Source organism: Sceloporus undulatus, chromosome 3, assembly GCF_019175285.1.
Source record: "Sceloporus undulatus isolate JIND9_A2432 ecotype Alabama chromosome 3, SceUnd_v1.1, whole genome shotgun sequence".
NCBI lineage: Eukaryota > Metazoa > Chordata > Lepidosauria > Squamata > Phrynosomatidae > Sceloporus > Sceloporus undulatus.
Window position 1 is genome coordinate 208,481,034 of NC_056524.1, and position 26,850 is coordinate 208,507,883.

Sequence of the window (26,850 nt, forward strand, 5' to 3'; positions counted from 1 at the left end):
TAACCAAGAGAACTGTTTGGCCAATATATTCAGGGGCATCCTGCTGGCATTTCTGTAATGGTGTGGGTTGTCTGATATTTTTATGGTCCCTCAGGAACAAAAGTTTGAATCCAAATGTGAGGACTGAAAAATGTGATTGTTTTGTGTTCAAAGCTTGCATATTTCAAAGGCTAATGTTCTTTCTTTCATTTTCTTCTATTATTTCTTTTTTTCCAATTTTTTTCTTTTATAATTTCTATCATTTGATTTTTTCCATGCGTCTAGCTGCCACTACTGTAGGCTCTCAGAATGATGACATCCTGCGTAAAGACTGCAAGTTCTTGCTCCTAGAAAAAGAGAATGTAACTCCCAAGAAAGAGATGGAACTGTTAATCATGACCAAGGACAGCGGAAAAGTTTTTAATGCATCCAGCACCGGGCTCAGTGGAGGTTTGTTTCTTTTCTGTTCACCATGACCCTCACATGACTAAGGGCCCAAACAGACAGACCAAAATAAAGCTGGTTTGGGTCACTTTGGAGGTATGCTGTTTAACTGACACACAGATCTTAAGAGGCCAGAAGCCACACCAAAGCTGTGCTCCAGTCCTTAGGACTGGAGTGTGGCTTTGGCACAGCTTCTAGCCTCTTAGGACGCATGCAGCATTTAAACAGCATACCTCCAAAGTGACCTGAATCAGCTTTATTTTGGCCTGTCTGTTTGTGCCCTAAGACTCAGTTCAGACACTACCTTCACTTGCATCTGTGTGAGGTTATTTTTTTAAAAAAAAATTGGTTGTGCTTACTCAGTCACATGACATGAGATAGTCTATGTTCCTCCTTAGCTGGTCATGTGTACTCTGAGCATCTGAAAGATCAGTGTAAACAGTGCAGCATTAATCAAAACCTTCTCCCATGCCACCTCTAGGGGCCTTTCACACTAAAAAGTTATAGCACTATGATTCCACTTTACTGCCATGTAAGGGAATTCTTAGGGAATTCTTAGGTTTCTAGTTTGGTGAGGCACTAAAGCTCTCTGGCTGAGAATCCCATAAACCCCTCTCTCAAATGTAAATCCCAGGATTCCATAGAATATTGCCATGGCAGTTTAAGTGGATTCATAATGCTATAATTTTATGTTGTGAAACAGCCCGTGGTTTATAGCTAAATTCTCTAAGGCATCTGTGGGGGAGATTGTTCCCATGTTCCCTGTGCTGTCAGGACCTTGCTCACATGTTCTCTTAGATATGTCATAGTCCTAGGAATACTGCTTAATAAATGTACCTGCTACCTCACAGCCCCCTGCCCAGCTCTTTGTTTATATCCTGTGCTGAGTGTGGAAGATTCAGGATTCTATTGTTTTTGTTGTTTTCAGAATTTGTAATGCTATGTTTTCCATGAACTGGAAACTCAGATCCATTCACCTACACAATGAAGTTATAGAGCCTCCCTTTTTTCTTAGAACTGGGACTCATTTCTCCATGGCCACCACATGCCAAAGTAGTCAGGAGAATAGGCTACCTCACTGATATCTCATGCTACCTCTCTGTTAACTGTACACATATGATATCAGCAACACTATTGACACATAGAGGTGTCCCCACATTACTTTTGAAGGAAGCTTCAGATTGCTGTCACCTCACAGAATATAAGATACCGTTTCTAAATCAACAGATAATGGTTACTTGTGTTAGTGTACTTGTAAACTCAGTACACAGCAGATCAGTATTTCTGGGGGAACAGTAAAAGCACCATATATACTAACTTAGGGTGCTGCTAGATTAGGGGTTGCTTTGTCTCAAATGTAGAAGTTTCTGAAGATTTTCAGAAGTTATTGCCCCCTTTTAACCATCTTTCTTTCTATTTTGTTTCTTACTACACACACAAATCTGGAAAGGATGAAAATATGGAAGTTATATAATGTTTTATAATTAGTGCTATGAGCTGTCCATCTGAAAGCCTCCTAAGTCAATATGGACCAGTGAAAAATAAATTATCTATGAAACTCAGCCAATTTTCAGAATCCTAGAATGTGATTTCCTCCAAGATGCCACCATATGTATTTTGTTTGGGCCCTCTACAGGCTATTATACAGAAGACACACTGAAGAAAGATAAGCAGGCCATGTCTTCCTCTTATGGTGGAGATTCCTATCTGAAATCAGAAACAAATGGTACGTTAATCTTTCATCCTCTGTCTAGTTGTAAAAAATAATATTTTATTCATATAGATGTACTGTAGAAATAAATATATACATATATACACAATCACCTATACCAAAATTTTGTGCATGTAGCTATTTTCCCACAGAATTGTGCACTAAGAATTCCCTGTCATATGTTGATTTTCCATATATGCATGGCATAATAATGACATGTGCTGTCTTGCTGTCCTATTGCATACCTACTTCACACATACACAGAAATTATATTTAAAAACTATTGGGATGTACAGAATTTTTACCCACAATAATTTTTGAGATAAAAGGGAAGATATGTACTTTGAGTTCCGTTAAATTGTTTTCTTGTAGTTATCTCTTGTGGTGTTTCATTGTTATGGGTTCCTGTTATTGCAACTTGCCTTTGTACCATTCTTTTTAGTATATTACTTCTCCTTGTTCATTTACCATTGAAATAACTATGCATTGCAATAGCTATTATAATATTTGCCACCCTAGATGATTACATATTTGAAGCAGTGCCTCTATTCTTTGGCTTGCCATCCTGTAGCTATTTCCCTGTGATCTTTGTTTGGGCCAGCTGCTTCTCCAATGACTTAATACTCATCTAGAACAAAGAGTGTGGCTGTGTGAAGAAAGACTGTTATCCTTTTGTTCTTCTTTGTTTTTTAACAGGAGGGCTAAAATCTGTTTCAACAAAGGACAAAGCCACCTATGCAGGTGGGTACATTCTCCTTCCTAGAAAAGCAACCCATTACTTTGATAGATTCAAAATGTTGTTAGGTAAACTTGTAACAATACATAAACTGTGTGGGTTTAAAAAAATCTTCACCTCCATGACCAGCAGTGTAGGTGGTTTGGTAGAAATGTATACTTGGCCAATGATCCTTTTGGATCTTGGTCTATTGAATCTACAAGACCTCTAGGGAAAAAAATCTAGCCTCTGGTTAGTTGATTCCAGAGAAGTGAAACTCATCACCTCCTGAGTAGTCTAGAGATTGTGGACTTGATTCCACATTGGGTTGTTTGTGTGATATAAATGTACATAGGCATTTGTTTGATAGTGGCTATTTATTTCATAATTCATAATTGGAAAAATAATACAAGATCTGGAAGCTGTTTTTGACACCCCGTTGGAGAATGTGGGAGAGGTTCCAAATTAGTATTTGGAACCAGAAGATGAGCAGTAATCACTCAGGGTGTAGCAGGGAAATAAAGTATGATCAGTATTTATGAAAACATATGAAGTAGGGTTTTTGTAATATCTCAGGGTGAGAGGTTCTGTAATGTGCTCTTCAGACATGGAGGAGCAAGAGGAAACTGCGGACTACAAAATGGAGTGTGAAAAAACTGAGATTAACTGCAGTCTAACTGATGCAGAAAGAGAAAAGATATGGCTAAGAGCAAAAAAAATACATAACATGCCCAAACTCTTAAGGAGAGATGTAAACTAGCAACTACTGAATATAAACATGCTATGGTTGCTACTCCCCTCATCCCAAAGATTTTATGATGTTACACTCCAATCTCTTTAACTTTTTTAAAATTCCTGTTTTTTCTTACTATAGAAATCCAAGGTGATAATGGCTGCGGAGGGGCAGGTGCTGCTCCAGCTTGGTGTCCTTGTGCCTCCTGTTGTAGTTGGTGGAAGTGGCTCCTGGGTTTGCTCCTGGCCTGGCTGTTACTACTTGGCCTGCTTTTTGGGCTTATTGCTTTAGGTAGGACATTACAACTGAACAGATCAAGGGTCGGGGTTAAAGTACTGGTTATGTTGAGAGTGTGGACTCAGGGATCTCAGATTTATTTCTCTGCTTCTTTACATTTTTAGAACTAACCCTCCACCCTGGCCCAGGCTAAGTTTTGCAGAGCTTGTAAAAATTGTTATCTTTCTGATACTACAGCTCCAAAAACTCCCTAGCAAGCCTGGCCAGTTGCATGGGAACTTTAGTCCTAAAAAGTTGTATTTCCAAATTCTGAAATTTCCTATAGATGTGGGAAAACCAGGTTCCATTTACTCCCAACCTATACCCCAGCTGCCACCATCCACATGAGCAATGCAGGAAGAAGAGGCTGTTTGAAATGGACACTGTAGAGTTAATTTCTTAGTTTCCTCTAAATTGCAAGGTTGATCAGTATAGGATAATTGGCCATCCACATAATTATATGGAGTTCTCTGAACAAAATCCTTTGAGTCTTGGATTATGAGCACATGGCCACTTATAAGCTCTGATAGCTCCCTTTATTCATATATGACTGGTAGGCACACTTTAAGAGCCAGCACAATGTAGTGGTTTGAGCATTGGATTATCATTCTGGAGATCAGGGTTCAGTTTACCACCTGGCCATAGAAACCCACTGGGTGACCTTGGGCAAGTCACACGTTTTCAGCCCCAGAAAACCCCATAATAAGTTCACATTAGGGGCATCCTATCCTGGAAACAACATGAAGGTACACAAGAAGGTACACAAGACACACCTTAACATCTCCACAGTTCAAGGAGATTTTGTCAGTTGGCTTTAACTCTGGGAACATTTTATGCAGAAAATTTGGTTCTGGGAAGGCAGAAGCAGTTCCAGATTCAGACCCAAGCTGAGTAAGCTACAGCTTGGTGCCTCAGGTTATAGGGAAACTTGAAATAATAGTCATGAAAGACATGCAAATTGCAAGATATAAACCATGTCAGTCTGTTAAAAGATTAAAATAATTAAGAAAGACATAAAAATTGCAAGATTTGAATACATTGCAACAGGAGTGGAGAAAGTGTAGATCTGAGACACATTTTGGCCCCAAAGCCTATTTCAACTCACCTGCAAAAGCCTCCAGACACCCTTATTTATAAACTGGATTATTTTTGACAAAGAGAGAGAGGCCACAAAATACCTAACTATTTGGAAAAGCAGCAGTTTACTTCTCTTCCTGCCCAACTCATATCCTTTGGGACACTGCAAAGCCCTACAAAAATGTCCAAAAAATGGCCTAAATAGAAACCAGAAGGGTCTTAGGTCATCAGCATGTCTTGATCTGGTCCTAGGAGAACAGAAATATAGAAAGTATAAAGTAGTATCCCTAGATACTGCAAATAGAGCTCAAGTGGATTTAATTTGATTTGATTTGTTTGTTTTAACTACTCTTTCAGCGGAGGAAGTGAGGAAGCTGAGATCCCGTGTGGAGAGTCTTGAATCCCGTGCCAGCTACTGGCAAGTTCCTGCTGATGGTGAACAAAAAGTGTATGCCAACAAAGATGCGCAATATGCCAGACTTGGAGCAAAACTGAGTGACATGAATGAATATCAGCTGTGGTCATTAATGAAAAGTCGACTAGATGCAGAGAGAAATCAAGGTGAGGGGCTTAAAAATCCACTGCATCTGGATCCCCTATGAACTTCTGTGAATGGAATCGAGTGATTGTCCAGTGTGGGGACATATGTCACAGAAATTGTTCCAACACAAAATATATTGCCAAAGTGCAAGCATCCTACCTAATAGCACTGTCGTATGCCATAATATTAAACCAGAAATGGTTCTGCATTATTTCTACAACAGATATCTGATTGTTTTTTTCCTTTTCCTTTCCTTTTCTTCTTTTTCTTTTTTGCAGGTTATTTCCGAGGAGAAAAAGGTAGCCATTTACCACACTTCTACTTTAATATATGATGGAGATTTCTTTTATTGGTTATGGTCTCTTTAGGTTAAAAAATTCCCCTAACATTATTACCATGATTCTTAAATGAAAGAATGTACAGTAGTTCTATAAAAAAGGGTACTACATTTTCTGGTGTTTCTCTGAAGGAAAGCCTTCAACTGGTTTAAATTTTTGCCTTTAACAGAGAAATATTTCTTCTAAGGAACTAAGGGAAAAGGTGTCATAGGGTACAAACTGGCTCAAGTATGTAGCTAAGTGACACAGACAGGGCTTTGGTTCTACCTATGCTGAGGTCCCACACTTCACTCTGTGTATGAATTATATAGAGAGATAGACAAAATGAGGAAAGCCTGGGGGGAAAAAATAACCTGGCTGGGATTTACTAGTTTTCCTGTAATTTACTAATTTTTACCACTTTATTTTGTTTTGTTTCAGGTGATATGGGTGTCCAAGGACCAAAAGGTGAGTTCAGACATCTTCAGTTTCTATGTGCAAGTGTGTTTGTGTGAAGCTGTGTATACCAGTACTACTGGTTGCCAGTCTATGGCAGTTTTTCAGGAGAGAAACGGTTGTAGTAAATGCATACAAATTCCCAATGTGATAGGTGCTGGTCCCTGTCACATTGGGGGGAAAACCCTACCAGTCCTCCACATCAGAAAGCTTAAGAAGCACTGGTGTGTGCAGTGAAATTTCCATAGCTATTAGAAATGGTTAGATGGAATAATAAACTTTTACAAATATTTTATTTGCATGAAAAACAAGCAGAGAAAAGTAGCAGTAAATGCTAAATTATGAAATGTCTGGTATTAAACAACAATTTTGTTACAAGATTGTCTGTTGTGCGGAACTAGAAAAATGCAAAGCAAATTTTATGTAAAGAATGGATTAATAAAGTAGCAATTATTAAATTTAGCAAGATAATTTGATGAATAGATAGTATACAGCAGAATCCAACCTTTCTGAGGAGATAGAATGAATTATTGTGTGTAGAAAAATTATAATGTGGAAAATTAACATTTATTCATGTGTTACAGTTTTATAATTATCCCCATTGTGGAGTTCTTGAGTAACTTGTTAAATTATTTCATGCTCCATTATTCTTATCTATTATTTAATTGATAAGTATGTACTTATTTATGCTTTTGTAATTTTATTCCTTGTCACTAGCAATTTATAATATGCTACTTATTTTTTATAATAATTTTTAACATGTTAGTGTTATGACTTAAACTGAAAAGTTAAATACAATAAATAGAAAAATATTAAGTCAGAGTATATTAATGTATTTAGATTCTCTCTCTCTCTCTCTAATATTTTTAAGATAACAAAATTACGAAGAAATTACTTCTTAACTGTATTGGTACTGGGTGAAGAATTAGCATGTTCAGAAATCTGTATTGTTGGAGAGCTAGCATGACATGAGGGACTGACAAATACAGATCAAAGAGAAATTTATATTCTTAGAATCAAAAGTGCTTAGAATCAAAAGAACATGTCAGTCACTAGATCCCACGGAGGACCTTATCCATTTTTCCTTGCATCCAGTATGATGAGTTTGCACTCATCCATTAGACAGTAAGGAGAATGATTTGCCAAGAGGGAGTTTCCTGAGCATCACAAGCAGCTGGACTGACAGCTCTCTATGGTGTACATAAAGGCTCTCGATTCCCTGTGGCTGTTGTATTGGGTGATTGCAACCAGCAGAAGGTTGCAGCTGAAAGAACAAAGAGCTATTGTTGACATTCCATCACTAATTCTCTTTCTTTTTTTCTGTAGGAGATCGAGGGCTCCCCGGTATACCAGGTAGGCAATGATTAAGAACAGTTATCAAAACCAATCTTTTATAGACTTTCAAACTGTCTATACATCATTAAGAGGTGACTTCCCAACACAGTGCATCACTATTCATAGCCATCAAGAACTAGTGGGCCATGAGATTGTATTAAAAAAATCTGCCTTCACACTTGCCACATCAAATGTACAGATCAAGTATATATGTGAAATTACCTTTAAAAAAACAGCTTTTATTTATTTCAGTTCTACAAATAATATTAAATCATCAACAACAGCAAAATATTCAAACAACCTTATGATATGAGTTAACAGAACAATGCAAATGGACAGTTAATAGACAGTTCCATGAGGGTAGTTATTCAGGTGGCACTGTACAATTAGGAGGAAAACAAAAATTCATTTTCATGGTAGGGTTGGGTTCAAGCAGAATGTGTGTCTCCATTGAAATTACCAATGTTTTGAATTACCTTTGCATTCTGGAAATTAGTATCTATTTCCTTAAAATAAGGAATAAAAAATTATAAATCTATTTAGGCTTAAAATAAATGATACTTTGGCGGGTTATAGACCGCCGCTTTGAGGCGGTCTGCCCCCGCCGCCGTTTGCTCCGTAAGGGAGCCGTCGCAGCCACACCGCGCGACTCCCTTATGGAGCAAAAAAGAAGCTCCAAAAAGGAGCTTCTTTCTGCAGCGCCTCTGTGACGTCGTGAGGCGCCAGGGGCGCATTCGCGATGTCACAGGCGCCGCGACACGTTCGGACGCACAGCATCCGATACGTAAAGATGGCACCAGCCGTGTGGAACGGCCGGCGCCATATTGTACGGACAGAGTCCGTATTAGACCCAGGGGCGTCTAGAAGAGACGCCCCTTTTTTAAAATGGGACGTCCTGCGGACGTCCCAAGTGCCAGTTTGTAACCGGCTGTATGCTCTGCAAATTGTCATAGTTAAATTAAAAACTGTTCATATGGTAATGTCAATTTTGTTTCGGTTTCTTCCCATTTTCTCCCAGGCTGCTAAGTTGTCATGTTTAGACAGTGGTATAGCTAGCTTTAACATGCTGGTTTTTTTCTCCAACAGGTGCTCCAGGTTTGATTGGGCATGCTGGGCCTGAAGGACCAAAAGGACAGAAAGGTAGCATGGGTAAGTGGAGCTGGCCTGCCATTTCACTTTCCTACACCTCAGCAGACTGAATTTTACTTTCACATGGTTCATTTTCTATTGTCACCATGTATAAAGACACTGTTGTAACAACTGTGTCTGTTAGGAAAACTGCTGAGCTGTATTAACAGGACATGGAATGTGTGGGAACATGGTTCTTGAGCTACTGGTTCTCTGCAGGTGAAAGTGGCATGGAGGGTCCCATGGGACAAAGAGGCCGAGAAGGACCTCCAGGACCTCGTGGGGAGCCTGGACCACCTGGATTTGGAGAGAAAGGTGACAGAGGTAAGAAATTAGGTTATGTCCTGTTCTCCGCCTAATATCATAATTGTCTATGAAGGTTAAAAAATTATTGGGGGAAGGGTCTTAAGAGATATGTAAGGATTTTGATTATTATTATTATTATTAATTAACCTTTATTTATGAAGCCCAGTGGCTATGATGAGGGGAGAGGTGATGTGGTTATAGATCCTGTATAGGGCTTGGACTATGCTGACCCATAACCCCTCTGTGTACATTCCAAAATACATTCGACATTCTACTGTGCTATACATTGCTGGAACAATTCAGTGAAAGTGACTATCACTACCCCAAAGGTTTGACCACCATCACTGATCTCATCAGAAATCACTAACAAAATTCCAACAAATCTCATTTTGGAAACCACTATCTTCTTTAATTTCAAGAATGATCAGAACAACAGAAGACTTGACAATTGCCACAAAGACAGTAAGGCCCTATGACATATACGAGTGACATAAATATAACAGTAATTAGGCCATGGCTTTTTATTCTACATGCTCCCATGCCAGTGGAGTGATGAAAGGATTCCTGGTTTTAGCCCAAAAGTTAAAGGGGATATTCAAGATACTTAAACTAATCTGAGTTTAGCACTGTGGATATCTCCTTAAACATTCAGGCTGAAACATGGAGTGAATTCACCATGACATTAAAATGGAAACCAGCAGAAGCTACTGGACCACATGGCTCCCCAGTTGGCCACCATAAAAACAAACAAACAAACCAGTATCTATTTCCAGGCTCAGTGAGAGAAGTGTCTTCCCACTAATGCTTAGTATGTGAACCAGCTATAGAATTGTATAGATGATCTCCATGCTGCAGTTCTACTACTATGAGAATAAACAAGCCAGAAGGAATTAGGCTCAACACGCTACCTAACATATTTCTGTTCCATTTTACTCTCTAGGTCCAGTTGGAGATCCAGGACCTCAGGGTCCACCAGGCGCCCCAGGTTCAATTGGGCCTAAAGGTAAACTTAATATATGGCAGTTTTCTATAAAGGGTGATAGACTTTCCCCCCTTCATTTTGAGGGGCCACATTCCCTTGGAGGTGCTATGCTGGGTCTCACATGCGGCAGGATGGGGAAATGAAATCAGTAACGAACAGGACTAGAATCAAAAGTAAACAGGACCACCCCTCCTTCCTCTTTTTCTTTGTTTTGTCTTCCCTTTATCTCAGCTGGTGAAAGGAGTGGACAGATCACTCTTTCAAAATGAGACTTTAGGCCATACCTAGCCTCTCAAAAGCATGCAAATACAAGTAAATAAATAGCTACCTCGTCAGTGGGAAGGTAACAGCATCCTTTGCAGTCATGCTGGCCGCATGGCCACTGGAGTCGACTTTGGACAACGCTAGCTTTTTGCCTTAGTAACGTAGATGAGTACTGTCCCCTACAGTTGATTACGACTAGAAATTCATGTCAAGGGGGAAACCTTTATCATTTAAAAGGCCATATGAATTGTAGTTAAGAGCATAGGATTACAATGTGCCCACATGTACAATGAAGGAAGCTGTGTTTCCATGTTATGAAGGTGTATAAATGGCTAGGTTGAATCAATTATGTTTTCAACCTGTTGACTTTCCTGTTAAAATGGAAATGTGCAGCATTATTCAGAATGAAGTTGTTTTGTCTCGGGAATGAAGCACTCTACTGATATATGTAGCATTGGGATTAAAAAAAGAACATAAACAATACCACTTCATTATTCCAACAACATTCAGAACTCTTTACAATATCTGTAGTAGTTTTGATTCATTAATATCTGAAATCTTCAACACTGCAGAATCTAGACAACAGTGGTAAACCGCCTCTAGGGTATGCTTTGCCTTTGAATAGCCTAAGGAATTTGTGAGATAGCGTTAAGTTGATAAGTGACTTGGAGGCACATACTTTTCTTCAATGTGTTTATGAATTGACCAGCTGTCTACTAGGAACACAATATGCAAATGAAGTAAAACAATAATAAAATTGATACCATCATAAAATCAGAGGAACAGAAAAAATAGAGTATTTCAGCACTATAAGTGTATAATGCAATTATACAGATGTCTGATAATGACAACATTTTGGCTTTAGCACTCAAATTTTAATTAAACTCACTTGAATGAATCATGAGCCTTATAACTCATCAGTAATGAATTAAGTTCAGCATAATTATTAGAAATTTCTCAGTTGTGCTATTTTGGCATCATTTTCATTGTAGAAGCAGTATCATAGCTTTCTCATCATGAATAAAATAACATTTTACATAAAATAAAAAAAAATTAAGTGAGTGTATACTTCAGACTATACTGTACTAGGACATAGTTGTTATTTGACATGACATTACACATGCAAATTCTTTGTACAACCATTAATATACTTTTAAAGAAATCTATTAATGATCCTAAAAAACTGAGTACAATGTATTCATGTCAACTAATGTGTCATAAAATTTATTATTTATTATTATTAAGCTTTATTTATAAAGCGCATAAAATATATGTTTGTGCCTTCAAGTTACCTGTCTATTTATGGTGGTCTCATGAGTTTTATAGCATTTTTTTCCCTTAGGCAAGGAGTACTCCATGGTGGTTTTGCCAGTTCCTTCATCGGAAATATAGCCTACAGCACCTGGTATTCATTGGTGGCCTCCCATCCAAGTACTAACCAGACCTGACCCTGGCTAGCTTCCAAAATCAGATGTGATCTGCTGCCTTTAGGATATTTAGGCCAAATGTCATAAAGACTGTATTGCAAATGCCAACATATTTGAAGGAGTTTTTTTTTTAAGTCACTATGGTATGACTTCTCTCTTTTAATACTTGAATGCACATTGATCCTGTAGACCATAAAAATCTTTGTTTAATTCTGTTAAAATTACAGTGGTCAATAATGGATGATGTCATACACTTGCCAATCTAATCTGTTATGTGCTCATTTTTCAATCACATAATTCCTAACCAGCTACAATGTTTTCTATGCTAGGTATGATGGGTTCAACAGGGCCCCATGGTCCTCCTGGTGAGTATCATATATTCATTATGTACAATACTGTAAAACAGACTGAACTCTATTACAGTACAGTGATAGAGTATAGTAAACTTCATTGTTGTTGACAGAGCTTGAAAGCTACTTTTAAGAAGAATGCTACTTTTAAGAAGAATAATGATGCGCTGTAGCCATCTGCAACTGAGCATTGGTGGAATGATGCTCTGGGCCCTATTCTGTGACTGAGCACTATAGATGGTTTCAGCATGTCTTTATACAGATTTTTCTTTAAAGTAACTTTGCAAGCTCTGGTTACTGGACAGCATCAAGTATGCTGTGTCCCCCTGACTCCCACGTAGTGAATCTGCACCAACAAAGGGGAATAAAAATAAAAGATACATCTTGCTTATTTTCTGTCTTTTAATAATATGCTCAGTTATGCGGTCACACTTAACTCTTCCTGAACTTGCTTTTCTTTTAGGTCCCCCTGGGCTTCAGGGATTCAGAGGCGAAGCAGGTCTCCCAGGTGTTAAAGGTATGATTCAGTGCTTACACTTAGCTAGCGTGGCAGATAAACAGGATGCATCTAAAACAAGCTATTGAGCAGATACAAACCCTGTCTAAAGGAGGGTTTTATAATACCTTCAGTGACTAGAGGAGGAGAAGGAGGTGGCTATAGTAATTTAAAAGGTCAGAATTATTTTTCTACATACTATAGGTGGAAATGTATATTCATTTAGGGAATAAGAAGGAAGAAAATGAGATACTATATCTTGTTTCGTATACATTGAATATTTTACCATTCAGTTTACTTCTGTTTTAAAACCATTGTCTTGTGTGTCTTTCAGGTGAAAAAGGAGGCATGGGAACACCTGGGCCCAAAGGTAAGCGGATCATTTACACTTTTCTTTTCTTGGCTTTCATAGGAGAGTCTTAACATCAGTTACTTCCACAACAATAACGACTTTGTGTTTTTCCTTTAGGCGATCAAGGAGAAAAAGGTCCCCGTGGTCTTACAGGTATGTAAAATTGTGAAAGTTATTGAATTTTTACTACATGACCATCCATATTTTATATGATGATTGACAGCTATATTTCAAAGACTTCAGTATCTGAGTCCTGAGAAGACCCATGCTGTGTCTCCAGAGCTGACCCTGCCATTAGGCAGAGTGGTGCTTACCTCAGATAATTCATTCTGGAGGCAGTAACAAAGTGTTAGTACAGAACAAAAAGGTGTCACTTGGCCTTCATAGGCAGTGGAGAATGCTGGCCCATCCCCAGTGTTGAATAAAGATGCAATCAGACACTAGTCTGATTGTACTTGGATTAAAAGAGTATAATATCTTCTTCATTGTAGGCAACAAACTATCATGGTCTCTGCCTCTCAGTGTTCAGAAGACAAAAGAAGTGCAATTCCTCATTTGGGCACAGTGCCACAGTCGGGGACATTAATTGGTAGTTCTAAGACCCCTCTGACCATTAAACAACAATGGCAAATTTCTGTGTGAAATCATAAGTTCTGTCCACACATTGTGGGGCGTAGTGTTGAGCTTCAGCAGCCTCAAGCAGAATCCTAGCAAGGCGTGTAGTCAAGGTAAAGCACTACTGATACAGCAAGACCCACCATTAGTATCTGACAATGGTGTTGATAGATGTTACTTTCTAATCTGGAAAAGAGCTTCTGGCCATGACTTCTACAAGTACCAAGCCAACTATGTTGTTTTGCAGGTGAACCAGGCTCCAGAGGGCTACCTGGGCCTACAGGTGAACCAGGAGCTAAAGGATCAGCAGGTAAGCGGGAATATGCCGTAATGACATTTCTACAAATGACAACTCCTACTGAGTATTAGGTTCAAAGATTTCTCCTTGATTCCATGATTTTTGGAATAGACTGTAAGACTCTTGCAATGTAAGACTCAGAATGAAATATAATCCAACAGAGGAAAATATAGTTCTTAAAATCCATGAATGATGTAAAAAGAGAGCTTGGTGTAGCTTGCTCCTTTGGGGAGTGTATGCAGTATGATTATAGGTATGGACCTGCCTTCAGACAGAACTATTTCAGGCAACACATTTGGGGCATAATAAAAGATCAGCAAATTGTTAGTTATAAAAAAACATTATTATATTTTTACTGCCAGGGAGAGGGAGAGAGATATTTGTGAGATTTGCTGTCCCAAGTGCGAAAATAACATGACTAGCATTGGTTACTCTGCCTCATGAGTTTGCTTCTCTGCCACCGGCAATTAAATGTTTTAGACTGGTCCTATCTGATTAAAATATGTGCATGTGTGAATAACCCATTTGTGCAACTCTGTGTAGGCTAGTAGTGTTTAACATTTTAGTACTGCTAAGATTATGTAGTGTAATAATGTATTTCCTTCTTAAATACATATTTATGTCCAGAAAAAAGTATGTGTGTGTCACACACATGCAGTTTCAGCGTTTAAAAATGTAATATTTAAAATAAACAATCATGTTCTTCTGTCTGTATGGTTTTGCATTAAGTAAATAATGTAGATATTATGGAGCAATTCAAGCAATAACTAATGGCATTTCATATTTGCATAGGTCCCCCCCGGCCCAGATGGACACCAAGGTCTCAGAGGTAAGTTGCAGATATTTATTCTCATGTCAGAGAAGTAGCAGACATAGTAGTAGTAGTATCCCACTTTCTCAAAAAAAAAAAAAAAAAATTGGGACTCAAAGTGGCTTACATTTTAAACAAACAATACAATAAAAACATACCAAAATGAACATTAAAATAGAATTAAATTATTCACGGTATTAAAATAATTCAACCTTCAAATTAAAAGAATAAAATGCAATTTAAAAAAAGATAAAAAGCTATTAAAAACAGTTCGGTTTAAAACAAGCATGGGTGTCATACCCTAGCCCACTCTTTAAAAACTTACTGTTTTAAAAGCCTGTCAGAATAAAAAGGTTTTAGCCTGCAGGCAGAGGAACAACAAGGCATGAGTGTAACTAGGGGTTGGGGGATGTGGACTGCACCAGGTGAGACCCTAAGAGGGTGATATCACTGCTCCCTAAACATCTGCCTTTTTGCAGAAGTGGGCTGTGGTGTTTGCCTGAATCCCTTTAAAATGCTGAAGAGATGGTGGCAGTGGGGCGAGGCTCAGTGGGAGGAAAAAGGAAAGGCCTCAGGTTTTTGTTTTTGTTTTAAATTAAATTTTAAAAATTATTTTAATTTTTAAATTAATTCTTGAATTCTTTTTTCAAATTTCTTTAAAAACATCTCATCCTACCAAATGTTCACTTTAACCACATGAAACTATGCACATGTAAATATATTTAGGCTGTGCATATGGCATTATAATTTAAAGGTATACTTTTAATTGTGCTAGTTGTTTATGTCACAACTATTACCATTACATCTAGTGATATACAGGAATTATGATTAAAAGTACAAAAGCATTAGTAAAGACTCTGTATGGTGTGGTATGGGAGGAGGCCAGTAAAATGGGTGGCACCATGGGTTACCACACTAATGATGCCAACCCTAATGATGTCACTGCAACAAGGAGGGGAGCATTTTGGCCTCTTTGGGAAGGCAGTTCCAGAGTCTGGGGGAAACCACCAAGAAGGTTCTCTTCCACATCCCCACCAACCATGCTTGGGGAAGTGGTGGGACTGAGAGAAGGGTCATGACATATATAATACCACATAGACATGAGCACTGATGCATAGTAAACAAATACTTTTCCTAAGGTCCATTGACACAATCTTCTAATGCCACTTTTCACACCACTCATTACAATATAGTCCTCAGAGTTGGAATTAGAAATCCTATGCTCTTGATTATACCAGTGGTCAGTGGGATATACTATAGCTACTTAACTGAGATGTTGCTCCAACTTATTATTATTATTATTATTATTATTTGATGCTTCTGGTATATTCTGCATTATACAGCACTGGCATAGTAGAGCTTCAGTAGCTTCCACTGATCTGAAAGCGCCTGAATTTCAGCATTACTGTTGTATAAAGTGAAAATGCTAATAGTCCTCTTTGTCTTGTTTATTTCCTAGGAGAACAAGGTCTTATGGGAATACAAGGCCCACGAGGTCCACCTGGGCCTGCTGGAGATGCAGGGCAGCCAGGTAATGCAAGATGGAGCAATAAATATTTGGACATGATCTTGTTATCCAGTATAATTATGCTGGAGGAAGTGGTAGAAATAGTATAGATGGCCACGTGGCAGCAGGGATAAAATTGCTTCAAGTGCTGTGACAATGAGAGGTGGGAATGAAGGAGAGAATGGCAGCAAGAACTGCCTCTGTCAAAAGCGAAAGCTGCCCTGTTGGCTCCTTGGTTGTTCATGAGTCAGCAGGCATGTTTGTTTTGATGAGAGATGGCTTTCTCTGCTGTATCCATGCCATCATTACTCACACCTCTGAAAAGCACCTTTGTTGTTGTGTGCCTTCAAGTTATTTCCAACTTATGGGAGACCCTAAAACGAACCTATCACAGGGGTTTCTGGGATGGAGAGAGTATGATTTACCTAAGGTCACTCAATGGGTTTCCATGGCCAGGCAGGGAATTAATTCCTAATCTCCAGAGTCATAGTCCCAACACCATGCTGGCTTTTCAAAAAGCACTTTACATTAGTTTAATGGAGCATTATGTCTGTTAGGGTTGGTGTCCCTTATTATAAGGAATGTCCCTTATTTGAGGGTTGGAAAGTTTGTTCTTTTATATATAATGAACAAGATAATAATAATAATAATAACAATAATCCTGTATTGTTGGATGCTAGCCCTTTATATAGAGAGAAATATGAGCATCGTGCAATTTATGAATGTGGGCAATTTATTAATTTTATAGAGAAACACATGTCTAAATTAACTGAAATTGTTTGGTATTAGTAGAACACAAACATGTTATTATCTACTTTCTGATTTCATGTCATAAATTTTGACTGTCCCTTAATGCTGTTTTGAAAACTTGGCAACACTAAAGTGAACAGGGTCCTAGCCATTCTTTCAATGATTTACCCCAATAAAAATTACTATTTCCACGTGGAGATTTTCCCCTTGTCACTGAAATGCTGTACAGCACTGCTGTTGAAAATTCCATTAACTGGACAGATGGAACACCAGACTTGGAATTTCTCTTAAATGAACATTAAAACTATCCATTAAAAAAGGAGCTGTTGTTATACATAAGAGCTAGGAACATGACTAAAATAAGCTCCTCAGTGATTTTTTTTTAAAAAAAAAACACCAATGAATAATTCATGCAATCGTTGAAAGCTTGCTCAAGTGATAGTGATTAAATGACTACCTCAAGTAACATGCTTAATAAAATATTAATTCTATCTGATATTGGCATTCCTTGGGGGTAACTTAGGAGTGGCTGTAGCATGAACAAAACGAAGCACTTAGGACAGGTAGCAGATCACAATGGGCAACAGGTTGCATTTGCCATCTACAGGGCCAAGCATTATCTGTGTGACCTAATGTCCATGTTTTTGCAGCTGGGCAGCCCTGGCTTTTTATTATGCCCACTTAGCTGCTGTCCTCTCCCAATGGTGAATAATACTGTGGTGGCACTCACAATCATTTTTGTTGCTATTGTCATTTGCTGGTGCAGAAAGGTGTCCATTTTGACTCCCATTTACTCCCAGGGTCACTCCTCAGAGATAGGTATGATGGTTGAGATGGGCCCAAAAAGCAACTGTACCACTGCCACTTTGCTGCAGTGGGTCTGAACTTTATGCAAAAAAGCAAAAATTAGTAGGTGTACAATAAAGCAAAGTTGGTGGAGAGGACAATTAGCAGGCTAAAGATGGCAAAGGAATGACAGACAGTTTGGGCAACTTGTTGTTGTTGTGTGTGTTCAAGTCATTTCCAACTTATGATGACCCTAAGGTGAACCTATCATGGGGGTTTCTTGCCATGTTTCTTCAGAGAGGGTTTGCTTTTGTCCTCCTCTGAGGCTAAAAGAGTGTGTCTTGCCCAAGATCACCTAGTAGGTTTCATAGCTGAACAATTATTCAAACCCTGTTCTCCAAAGATGAAAAGGAAAGTACAGCCCTTTAAAATGCTTGAAAGGTGCTTGAATATACCTTGATATGAGAGAGAAGTAAAATAGATCACTAAGGGGCTGAATAAGACCGGTGTTATATGCTGGCCTCGGGGCAGATTGGGGACATGGCGTCTGCATAACGCACACCCCAACATTGCCCTGACACAGGCGTCATGCCGTGTGCCTGACTGCATGGTGGGCGGTGTCATGGTGCTCCTTTGGCAAGGTGACCAGATGACACAGGCCAAAAGGAGCACTGAAAAGTGCCACTGGGGCGGCAAAGGTGCCCTTTTTCTGGCTCCAAAAGGAGTGGCATTTTGCCATCCTTTTTACGGCTGGAAAAATGCTGGATCAGGGCAATGGCATGTATTTGCCATGGTCCCAATCCAGCAAGGAAAAGTGTGGCAGTAGGCCACTCCAAAGGGGCGATCTGTTTAGCCCCTAAGTCAGCAGAAGATGCATTCATTCTTATTAGCCAGTCTTTCATTTGCTGAAACGAAATGAATATGGTTTATAAAAAACCTGGTGGATGACAAGTTGTTTGTCTATCCGTCTGGCCCCAAATTAGAGTTCCTCACCTTTTCACCTTTATCATTCTTTACCTAGGTCTCACAGGACCTCAAGGACCACCAGGTAAGACATTGGATGGAGGGACACAAAAGCTTAATGAGCAACAGACAAATACTTTATAATGCTAAACATGGTTAGACAGGCAATGTTCATTAATTTTGTGTCTTCATAAGAGGATACAAGCTGCTAAATGTAAAGAAGTGGAACTGTGGTCACACTTCAACAGAGATCATACACTAGACAAGCTAACTGGGAGATTCTAAGAGATTCTTTCTGAATATCTGTGTGTCCCACAGTTCTGTTAATTTTTAATGTAATTTCTCTTTCAGAACTTCCATGTTATTGTAAACATAAATAAAACAAAGTATAGACTTTTGCTTTTCATGTATTTGATATGATTTTGCCGTGGATTAGGAAAAAGGAATTTTCATGCCTTATGGTTTATGTCCAAACATAGGCATATTGAGTTGACTGGACATACTCCCAAGTAAGAGTGCATAGACTTATAAAGGGGAGGAAATAATTATTGCAAACTGTAGAGATGTAAAGTTGAAGGTTTTCATGGCAGGCATCCATAGTTTTGTGTGGGTTTTTCAGGCTTTGTGGCCATGTTCTAGAAGAGTTTTTTTCCTGACATTTTGCCAGGCTCTGTGGCTGGCATCTTCAGAGAATGCAGGGAATGCATTCTCTAAAGATGCCAGCCACAGATGCTTGTGAAACTTCCGGAAAAACTCTTCTAGAACATGGCCACAAAGCCTGAAAAACCCACACAAAACTGTAGAAATGTAGTCAGTTAGCATATGCTGGGTGTAATCACATGAAGACAGAGTCCCTATAGCCTCTTCAGGCTATGAAAATCTAGGGAAGTTATGAAAACTGCAGGATTAGTATATGATTAGAGGGAATAGGCATTTGCATCTTGTTATATCAATCAAATCCATTCAATATCTCACTGGATATAGTATGCACTGCAAGAACTGAAGGACTGAGAAAACCAGTAGATATAAGCAAGAAGGAAAGGAGCTGGTTCTCCTTAGCAATGAAAACAGATGAGAATGAAAGAAGTGTAGGCTCCTCTTTGCATTTGTAGTGGGTGGGACAGAAGAACAAGAAGTATAGTTTCTAAAAGGTCAGGGAAGAGGCCTTAATTCTGTGAGTGAGTACATAGTTTGCATGCAGAAGGCCCCACATTTGACCCCTGGTAGTTTTAGACAGGGCTAGGAAAGACCCCTGTCAGAAATCCTAATCAGTGTTGACAGTTCTGGGCTAGCTGTTGGTCTGTTCTCAGTTAATACAGTTGTCAGTACTAGCCTTAGCTCAAACAGTTTTAACAATACTAGGCAAACCCATACTGAGTTAAGGTTCTTGCTCAGTATAGGACAGCTTCCTTTGGAATGAAGGGGCTATGGACTCATTCCCATATCATCCTATTTTATAACATCTATAGCAAAGAAGTGTATAGTATCATTAGTGTGCAAAGGGATCTTGTAACGCCTTTGAGACTACAAAAGCATGAGCTTTTGTAGACTTCAATCTACTTCCTCAGATACATGGGGACCCTGTGCATCTTTCCCATGCATATGAAGAAGTCGACATGAGTCTATAAAAAAAGCTCATGCTACCAGCTTCTTTCTTTCAGTCTCAAAGATGTTACAAGATCCCTTTTCACAACAATATTCCAGACTAACACAGTCTTTGCATACTATGATGTACAGCATTATTTATTCTGAATTGTCTTTTCAGGGCTCGTGGGCAGTCCAGGCCGGCCAGGACCTAAAGGTGAGCCTGAATGAATGATTGGAACTCTTTTCTCAAATTAGCCCTTCTATTCAGACTGCTCCTTCAAGCTACAGTCTAAAATCCAGAGCAGGTTCACCACCAGCTAGCATTGTACCAAATTATTGCAACAGGGCTGCCACAGTTGGAATGTATTAAATAATATAATAGAATCATAGAATCATGGTGTTGGAAGGGGCCTCTTGGGCCACTGAGTCCAACCCTCTGCTCAGTGCTGGATCTCCAGATAAAACATTCCCAGCAGGTAGCTGTCCAGCCTCTTTTTGAAGACATCTAAAGAAGATGACCTCACCACCAATGTCAGAAGTAGGAGCAAAGCATTTTTCCCATGCTTCTGTCAGCTACTAAGGTGGCTGAATGAAATAATCAAGTTCAGGAAGCACTATTAGTATGTATATATGTGGCTTTTTATAAAAAAACTAAAATTTTCCTATGTGTATACATTTATAAACGTAAATAATCAAAAACAGCTATGAAGCTGCAAACACTCCAAAAGTCTTGAACAATCTTCCAAGGCTTGTACTGTATGAGGCAAAACATTTGTGTGTGAAGGAAATTATGCAAGATTGTACAAAGTTTTTTTAACGTATTTGTAACTTCTAGCTTTTTCTGTCTATTCTTATTTGACAAATAATTTCAATTTTAATGCTTTAGAGATTGTCTATTTGTACTTCTTTGCACCAAGGAGAACTTTAATTTCTTAACAATGACTACAGTTGTACATTCTTATAGATCCAAAACACACTGCAGAAATAATCCAGTTTGAGACCGCTTTAACTGCTCTGGCTCAGTGCTAGGGAATCCTGGGAATTGTAATTTATTGTGACACCAGAGCTCTTTGACAGAGAAGGCTAAATATCTCACAAAACTACAGCTCCCAGAATCCCCTAGCATTGAGCCAGGACAGTTAAAGTTGTCTCAAACTGGATTATATCTGCAGTATGTTTTGGACCATAGTCACTGTTTTCTCCATCTTGAGTATTTTGTTGGTATTCTTCCTTTTGGGGCTTAGGCACTAACCCTGTTGTTTAAGAGCCCACAAAGTGGCATGATATAGGAATATTTATGAGAGGTATGAAGCACAACTACCACTGAAGCTATCCTCTCCAACATACGTGGGAGCCTGATAATCATATGATTAAAAGCTCCATTAATTCTTACTTATTTACTGCATTTTTACATCACTCTTCATCCAAAAAAGGGCTTAACAAATATCACGAATAAAAGAATCCCTTCCTTTAATCTTCCATTATAAAAGACTTGATGTGAAAGGGGAAGGGATAAGGGAGGAGAAGGAGGAAAATAAATTGAGGCAATAGATTTGGACAAAGAGTTCAGGAGCCTAAATACCTTAAAAGCATCAGTTCCTGGCTGATCTTTGAAACTAAGTAGGATCAGCTCTAGTTAATAGTTGGATGGGAGACCATCAATGATTACCAGGTACTGTAAGCTATATTTCAGAGAAAGCAATGGCCAAAACCACTTCTTGAGTATTCCTTACCTAAGAAACCCCTATGAAATTAATCGGGTTGCCATGAGTCAACAGGCAACGTGAACACACACACACAGAGTCCAGCAGGTCCTACAGCTGGATTGAAGCATCATGGAAAGATGCTGCTTCCATTCCCTCTGGTGGCCACATCATTGGCAATAGACAGCTGGAAGAAATGTGGCTCTTAGATTTGGATCCAGTCATGACAGAACGGTACTAGATTCAAGCGCCATATATGTATTAGAACTGGTGCAACTGTTTTTAGTAAACACTGCTTTCTCCTTATAGCCCAAAGTTACAATGATGATGATTCCAGTAAAGAATGAATGGTACAGATATACAATGATGACACAAAATAATTATCTACAGTTCATCAATCGATTAAGAGAATCCAGTGAATGTTGAAATGTTTGAAATCTAAGACAGCCTGGTAACTGACATTCTTTCTCTTCCTGTTTCCATAGGTGAACCTGGATCACCAGGCAGGGTTACTACTTCAGGCATGTATCCCCACACAAGCAATTGCAGGAAAAATCTCATATCAGATAGCTATCATACTGCTCTGGTGTAAGCTCTCCAAATGATTTATGATTCCCTTACCCCTCTGTCTTTCAGATGGTGGATCCGCTATTGCTCTCCCAGGACCTCCAGGCCCACCTGGGGCTGTTGGACCTCCAGGGCCACCAGGTGTCCCAGGTAAGAACCCTGTTTAATTCTTTGCCATTAGATTATTTAGATTAATTATTTGGCCTGAGAGTTTTGTGGCCTGTACAGCTATTGAAATCTCTGTAAATATTCAGTTTTACAAACAAGTATATCATTTGATGCCTTCAGTACTTCTTGAGGGAGGAGATTGATTTATCTATTAAGAAGTATGACCTAATTTTATTTTGTTCTTTAAATTTAGGTCCTATTGGTCCTGCTGGTCTTCCTGGAGCTCAAGGTAATAGATTCAGTACAACCCTTGCCTCTGTTTTTCTTTCTTTCTTTTTTTCTCTCCTTGATATCTCCAATCCCTGATCAGAGATACAGCGATTTGATTGTGCTTTAAGTGCTACAATTCCATTCTACAAAATAGGTGTGGAGTTTGATGAACGACTTCCTTTTATTCCTGTCTGTACCTTTGTGCTTTTCTGCTATTCATGGCTGGAACAGTCTCCCCTCTCTTACCAATACTTAACCTACCTCATCCACAAACTCTGATTTTCTGCCCATTCATTCCTGCACCTATCAAATCTTACTCCCCCCCATACTTAACTCATCCCATTAGTGTTTGTTGATCAAGCTATATTGTCTCCTTTCATGTTGTAAACCTCCTGGGCAGAAACAAATTGCTTCTGTTCAACAACTAGGACACCTTTATCTATTTACTTTATAACATTTCTTTATTACTTTTTATATAATAAATTGTAAAGTTGCTCACATCCCAATTGTAAATTCACTAGATCAATGGAAATTCCATAATGCTGCCTAACTTTTGATTCAATGAGTGTACTCCATGGGACCAACAATTGGATTTAGGCCATTAAAACCAGTAGCTAAAGGGCATAAAATAACAAAACACTTAAGAACAATGAATTATAAACCAGATGTGATGTATAGAATAAACAAATAAATAATTAGAAAAATAATGAGGACAGTGCCTGGATGAACAAATGAGTTTCTGTTGACAGCGAAATCATGTGTAGCCCTCCTAATCTCATAGACTCATAGAGTTGGAAGAGGCCACAAAAGCCATCCAGTCCAACCCCTGCCATGCAGGAACTCACAATCAAAGCACCCCCAAACAGATGGCCATCCAGCCTCTGTTTAAAAACCTACAAAAAAGGAGACTCCACCAAACTCTGAGGGAGTTTGTTCCACTGTCAAACAGCTCTTAATGTCAGGAAGTTCCTTCTAATGCTGAGATGAAATCTCTTTTCCTGTAGCTTGCATCTGTTGCTTTGTGTCCTATTCTCTAGAGCAGCAGAAAATAAGCTTACTCCATTCTCAATGTGACACTCCTTCAAATATTTAAACAGGGCTATCATATAATCTCTTAATCGTCTCTTCTCTAGGGTAAACATACTCAGCACTCTAGGTCTCCCCTCATAAGGCATGGTTTACAGACCCTTCACCATTTTGGATGCCCTCCTCTGGATATATCTCAATGGGAATAACATTCCCTTAGAGGAAGAGAACCACATATGAGTTTGTTTGCTCATTAAGATAAGCTATAGATATTGTCCTTCACTAGCATTTGAGGCATGTTTGTTGGGGATGTTAAAGAGAGTATTACCTGTGGCTTTGTCCAGGTTTTAGAATGCCTGCTTCAGGGAAACTGGCTTGTGTTTTCTCTCATTCTATGGCTGGCACTTGTCCACTGTGCTAATGGTTTGTTTTATTGGCTTTTTGGGAAAAACAATGTTATTTGACTTTCTCCAAACCTTAGGTGGAGATCCTGCATTGGTAGACATATGTGTATCATGTAGCTCCATCTCGGTAGCTATATCTGCTAATGATACCCCAAAACCCATGCTGTAAGCAGTGCAGCCCTCCCAACATGGCTATTTGCATGTTGTTGGACAGTGGGTAGGATCAGCAGGGACACATCCACTTATTTTCCTGTAGCTGGACATACTGTGACAGACATCTGCAGGGACCTCCAGGAGTCCTTGGAAGGTCCCTGCAGATGACATCCTTGAAGCACATCCAGCTACATGTAACTCCTACCGATGCCCCAGCTCTCTAACAGGATGGCAATTGCCATGCTGATGGGAGGTGTGGGAGGAACTACATTGGTTACAAGGTGGATTTGTGGAGGATTTTGGTCATTGCTCAGTCAGAATTCTAACCTGCACAAAGACCAAAAACAGTGAGGTATGATGCCCTAAATCAGACTGAAGCCATTGTCGTTCCTCAGTATGATTCTAACCTTACCCTTTTTTCTTGGCTGTCTCCTGGTTTTTAAAATTATTTATGTTCTGGCTGTTTTTTATTCTTTTAGTATTTGTTAAGACATTTTTAATAAAAGGGCAAAATGTATAGAAATTAATAAAACAGAGATGTTAAATAATAGTGCTTTAAAAAACACCATATTGGCATATGATGTAGGTATTCCAGGTCTTGGTGGAAGGAGGGGTGGGGGACAGAATCTCCCAGCCAGCATGGACACTGTTTTGTTTTGTTTTTTAATTGGAAGGCCTAGTTTCACCTTAAGGTAGAAAATGGAATTTAACACCTTAAATGTCAACTGGAATGTTGTATTTGTGCCTTGTCATTTAAGTAATCTGGTGCTTTTGTGTTCTGATGTAGGTCCTCGTGGTGAGAGAGGCCTCCCAGGTGAATCCATAATGGTTGAAACCAACAGAGTGGTAGAGTCAGCTCCTCTTGGAGGTAGGATCATCTTGTCTTTATGAAAACAACCCTGTAGTTGTTCTAAAGAGATTGATAATTCCCACCATGCCATAATACTGGAGGGTCAGAATTTTGGATTCCTCCTCCTTATGATCATCAATTGTTCAGCACAGAACTAATTTCTGAACAAATTCAGGATTTGAATAGTGCAGGGTTGTTGGTTTTTTTTTTTACCATTTGGAGGATACACTATAACTCCAACTTTGAATATTCTGCATCCCTCCCCCCCCCAAAAAAAAAATTCTTGGGGAAAAGTGAAGACAATTGATCCTGAATCTGTCAAAGTCATCCTTACTTTTCCTTTTAGTTTTCTCTGTCTAAAATATGTTATGTTAACTAGCAAAATTTAGAATAGATTAATAACACATTATTTAGTATAAAATAAAAAAGAATACATAGACCTTTTTATCTGGATGCATTGGTTTACTTTAAAGATCTTGAGACAATTTTGAAATTGTTCTAATATAGATATTTTCATTTACAATCAAGTTTTTAAAAAAACAACTCATTCATTCCTTCATATGTATACAAAGCCACAGAGTTAATCACAATGTCATATTCATACAGTTAATCACAGTGTTAATGACATTTTTTTCTCTGAACAATATACAAAACTAAATTGTATATACAATTTTAAAAACCACACAGAATCAAAAAAAGTAGGCCAACCAATCTTTTGTATCTAAAGAGGCTTTTTCAAGAATTGCCAGTCCAATTGCTGAGCAAATAAATGGTTGGTTGAGCCAATCTTTTGATTAATATGATGTTCTTCCTCCCTATGATGTCCATATACAATAAATGGTCTAAGCCTTCCTTCTGAAAACAGACTTTCACCTGGATTCTTTTAACTGATGAATTTTATTTTGTTTTGTTTTTTAAATGCCACACTTCTATCTCAGAAATATGTCCAAGCTCCAGTTATTGCCTATATATTTAATGTCTGGATTTTCCTTCCCTCCCCCAGCAAGTGTACAAGGAGTACCGGGACCTCCTGGACCACCAGGTCCACCAGGACCACCAGGTATACAATATACCATATTCTGTATTTGTGTACAAAACAACTTAAGAAGCAGACAACCACTTCAGCATATATTTTCATATGTACAGTACTTTCCTTTTTAAGAACTCCTGACCCTTCTAATATTGAACCTCAGAGAGGAGCACTTGCTTCCTTCATATCCTTGGTTGAAAACCAGCTGCTCTACTGTTTTACTGTCTTAAAATATTTTTTTAAAATTGGCCAGAGTTGGAAAGCAGCATGATCTGAGCCCTTTTCCATGGCTGCCATGTCCCCAGTGGTTGTATGGCAAAACCCTAAATCTATATCTGTTTTTCAAAAGGGTGGCAAGTCTAGAGTGGAGGAGAAGTGGAATAAAATTCTCTGATTTCTTTTTTTTTTAAACTCCTCATTTCTTTAGGTATAACCATTGAAGGCCCACGAGGACCCCGTGGCCCACCAGGTAAATTACATTTATAATCCAATACAGGGAGAGACAGGATACAAATTATTATTATTATTATTAT

At 38.7% G+C, this 26,850-nt stretch overlaps 1 protein-coding gene across 1 annotated transcript in view; it reads left to right on the forward strand.

Annotated features, from left to right (window-relative positions):
- The window catches only part of COL17A1 (collagen type XVII alpha 1 chain), a 98,433-nt gene that overhangs the window by 36,587 nt on the left and 34,996 nt on the right, over positions 1-26,850 (forward strand). The window contains 26 exon segments of the mRNA XM_042458495.1: positions 265-429; positions 2,060-2,149; positions 2,831-2,875; positions 3,724-3,873; positions 5,293-5,496; positions 5,755-5,775; positions 6,235-6,261; positions 7,576-7,602; positions 8,671-8,733; positions 8,932-9,036; positions 9,959-10,021; positions 12,021-12,056; positions 12,505-12,558; positions 12,872-12,907; positions 13,007-13,042; positions 13,752-13,831; positions 14,595-14,631; positions 16,073-16,144; positions 18,678-18,704; positions 20,385-20,420; positions 22,395-22,430; positions 22,546-22,626; positions 22,838-22,873; positions 25,225-25,305; positions 26,291-26,347; positions 26,745-26,786. Of these exon segments, the coding sequence (XP_042314429.1) occupies positions 265-429; positions 2,060-2,149; positions 2,831-2,875; positions 3,724-3,873; positions 5,293-5,496; positions 5,755-5,775; positions 6,235-6,261; positions 7,576-7,602; positions 8,671-8,733; positions 8,932-9,036; positions 9,959-10,021; positions 12,021-12,056; positions 12,505-12,558; positions 12,872-12,907; positions 13,007-13,042; positions 13,752-13,831; positions 14,595-14,631; positions 16,073-16,144; positions 18,678-18,704; positions 20,385-20,420; positions 22,395-22,430; positions 22,546-22,626; positions 22,838-22,873; positions 25,225-25,305; positions 26,291-26,347; positions 26,745-26,786 (1,707 nt within the window).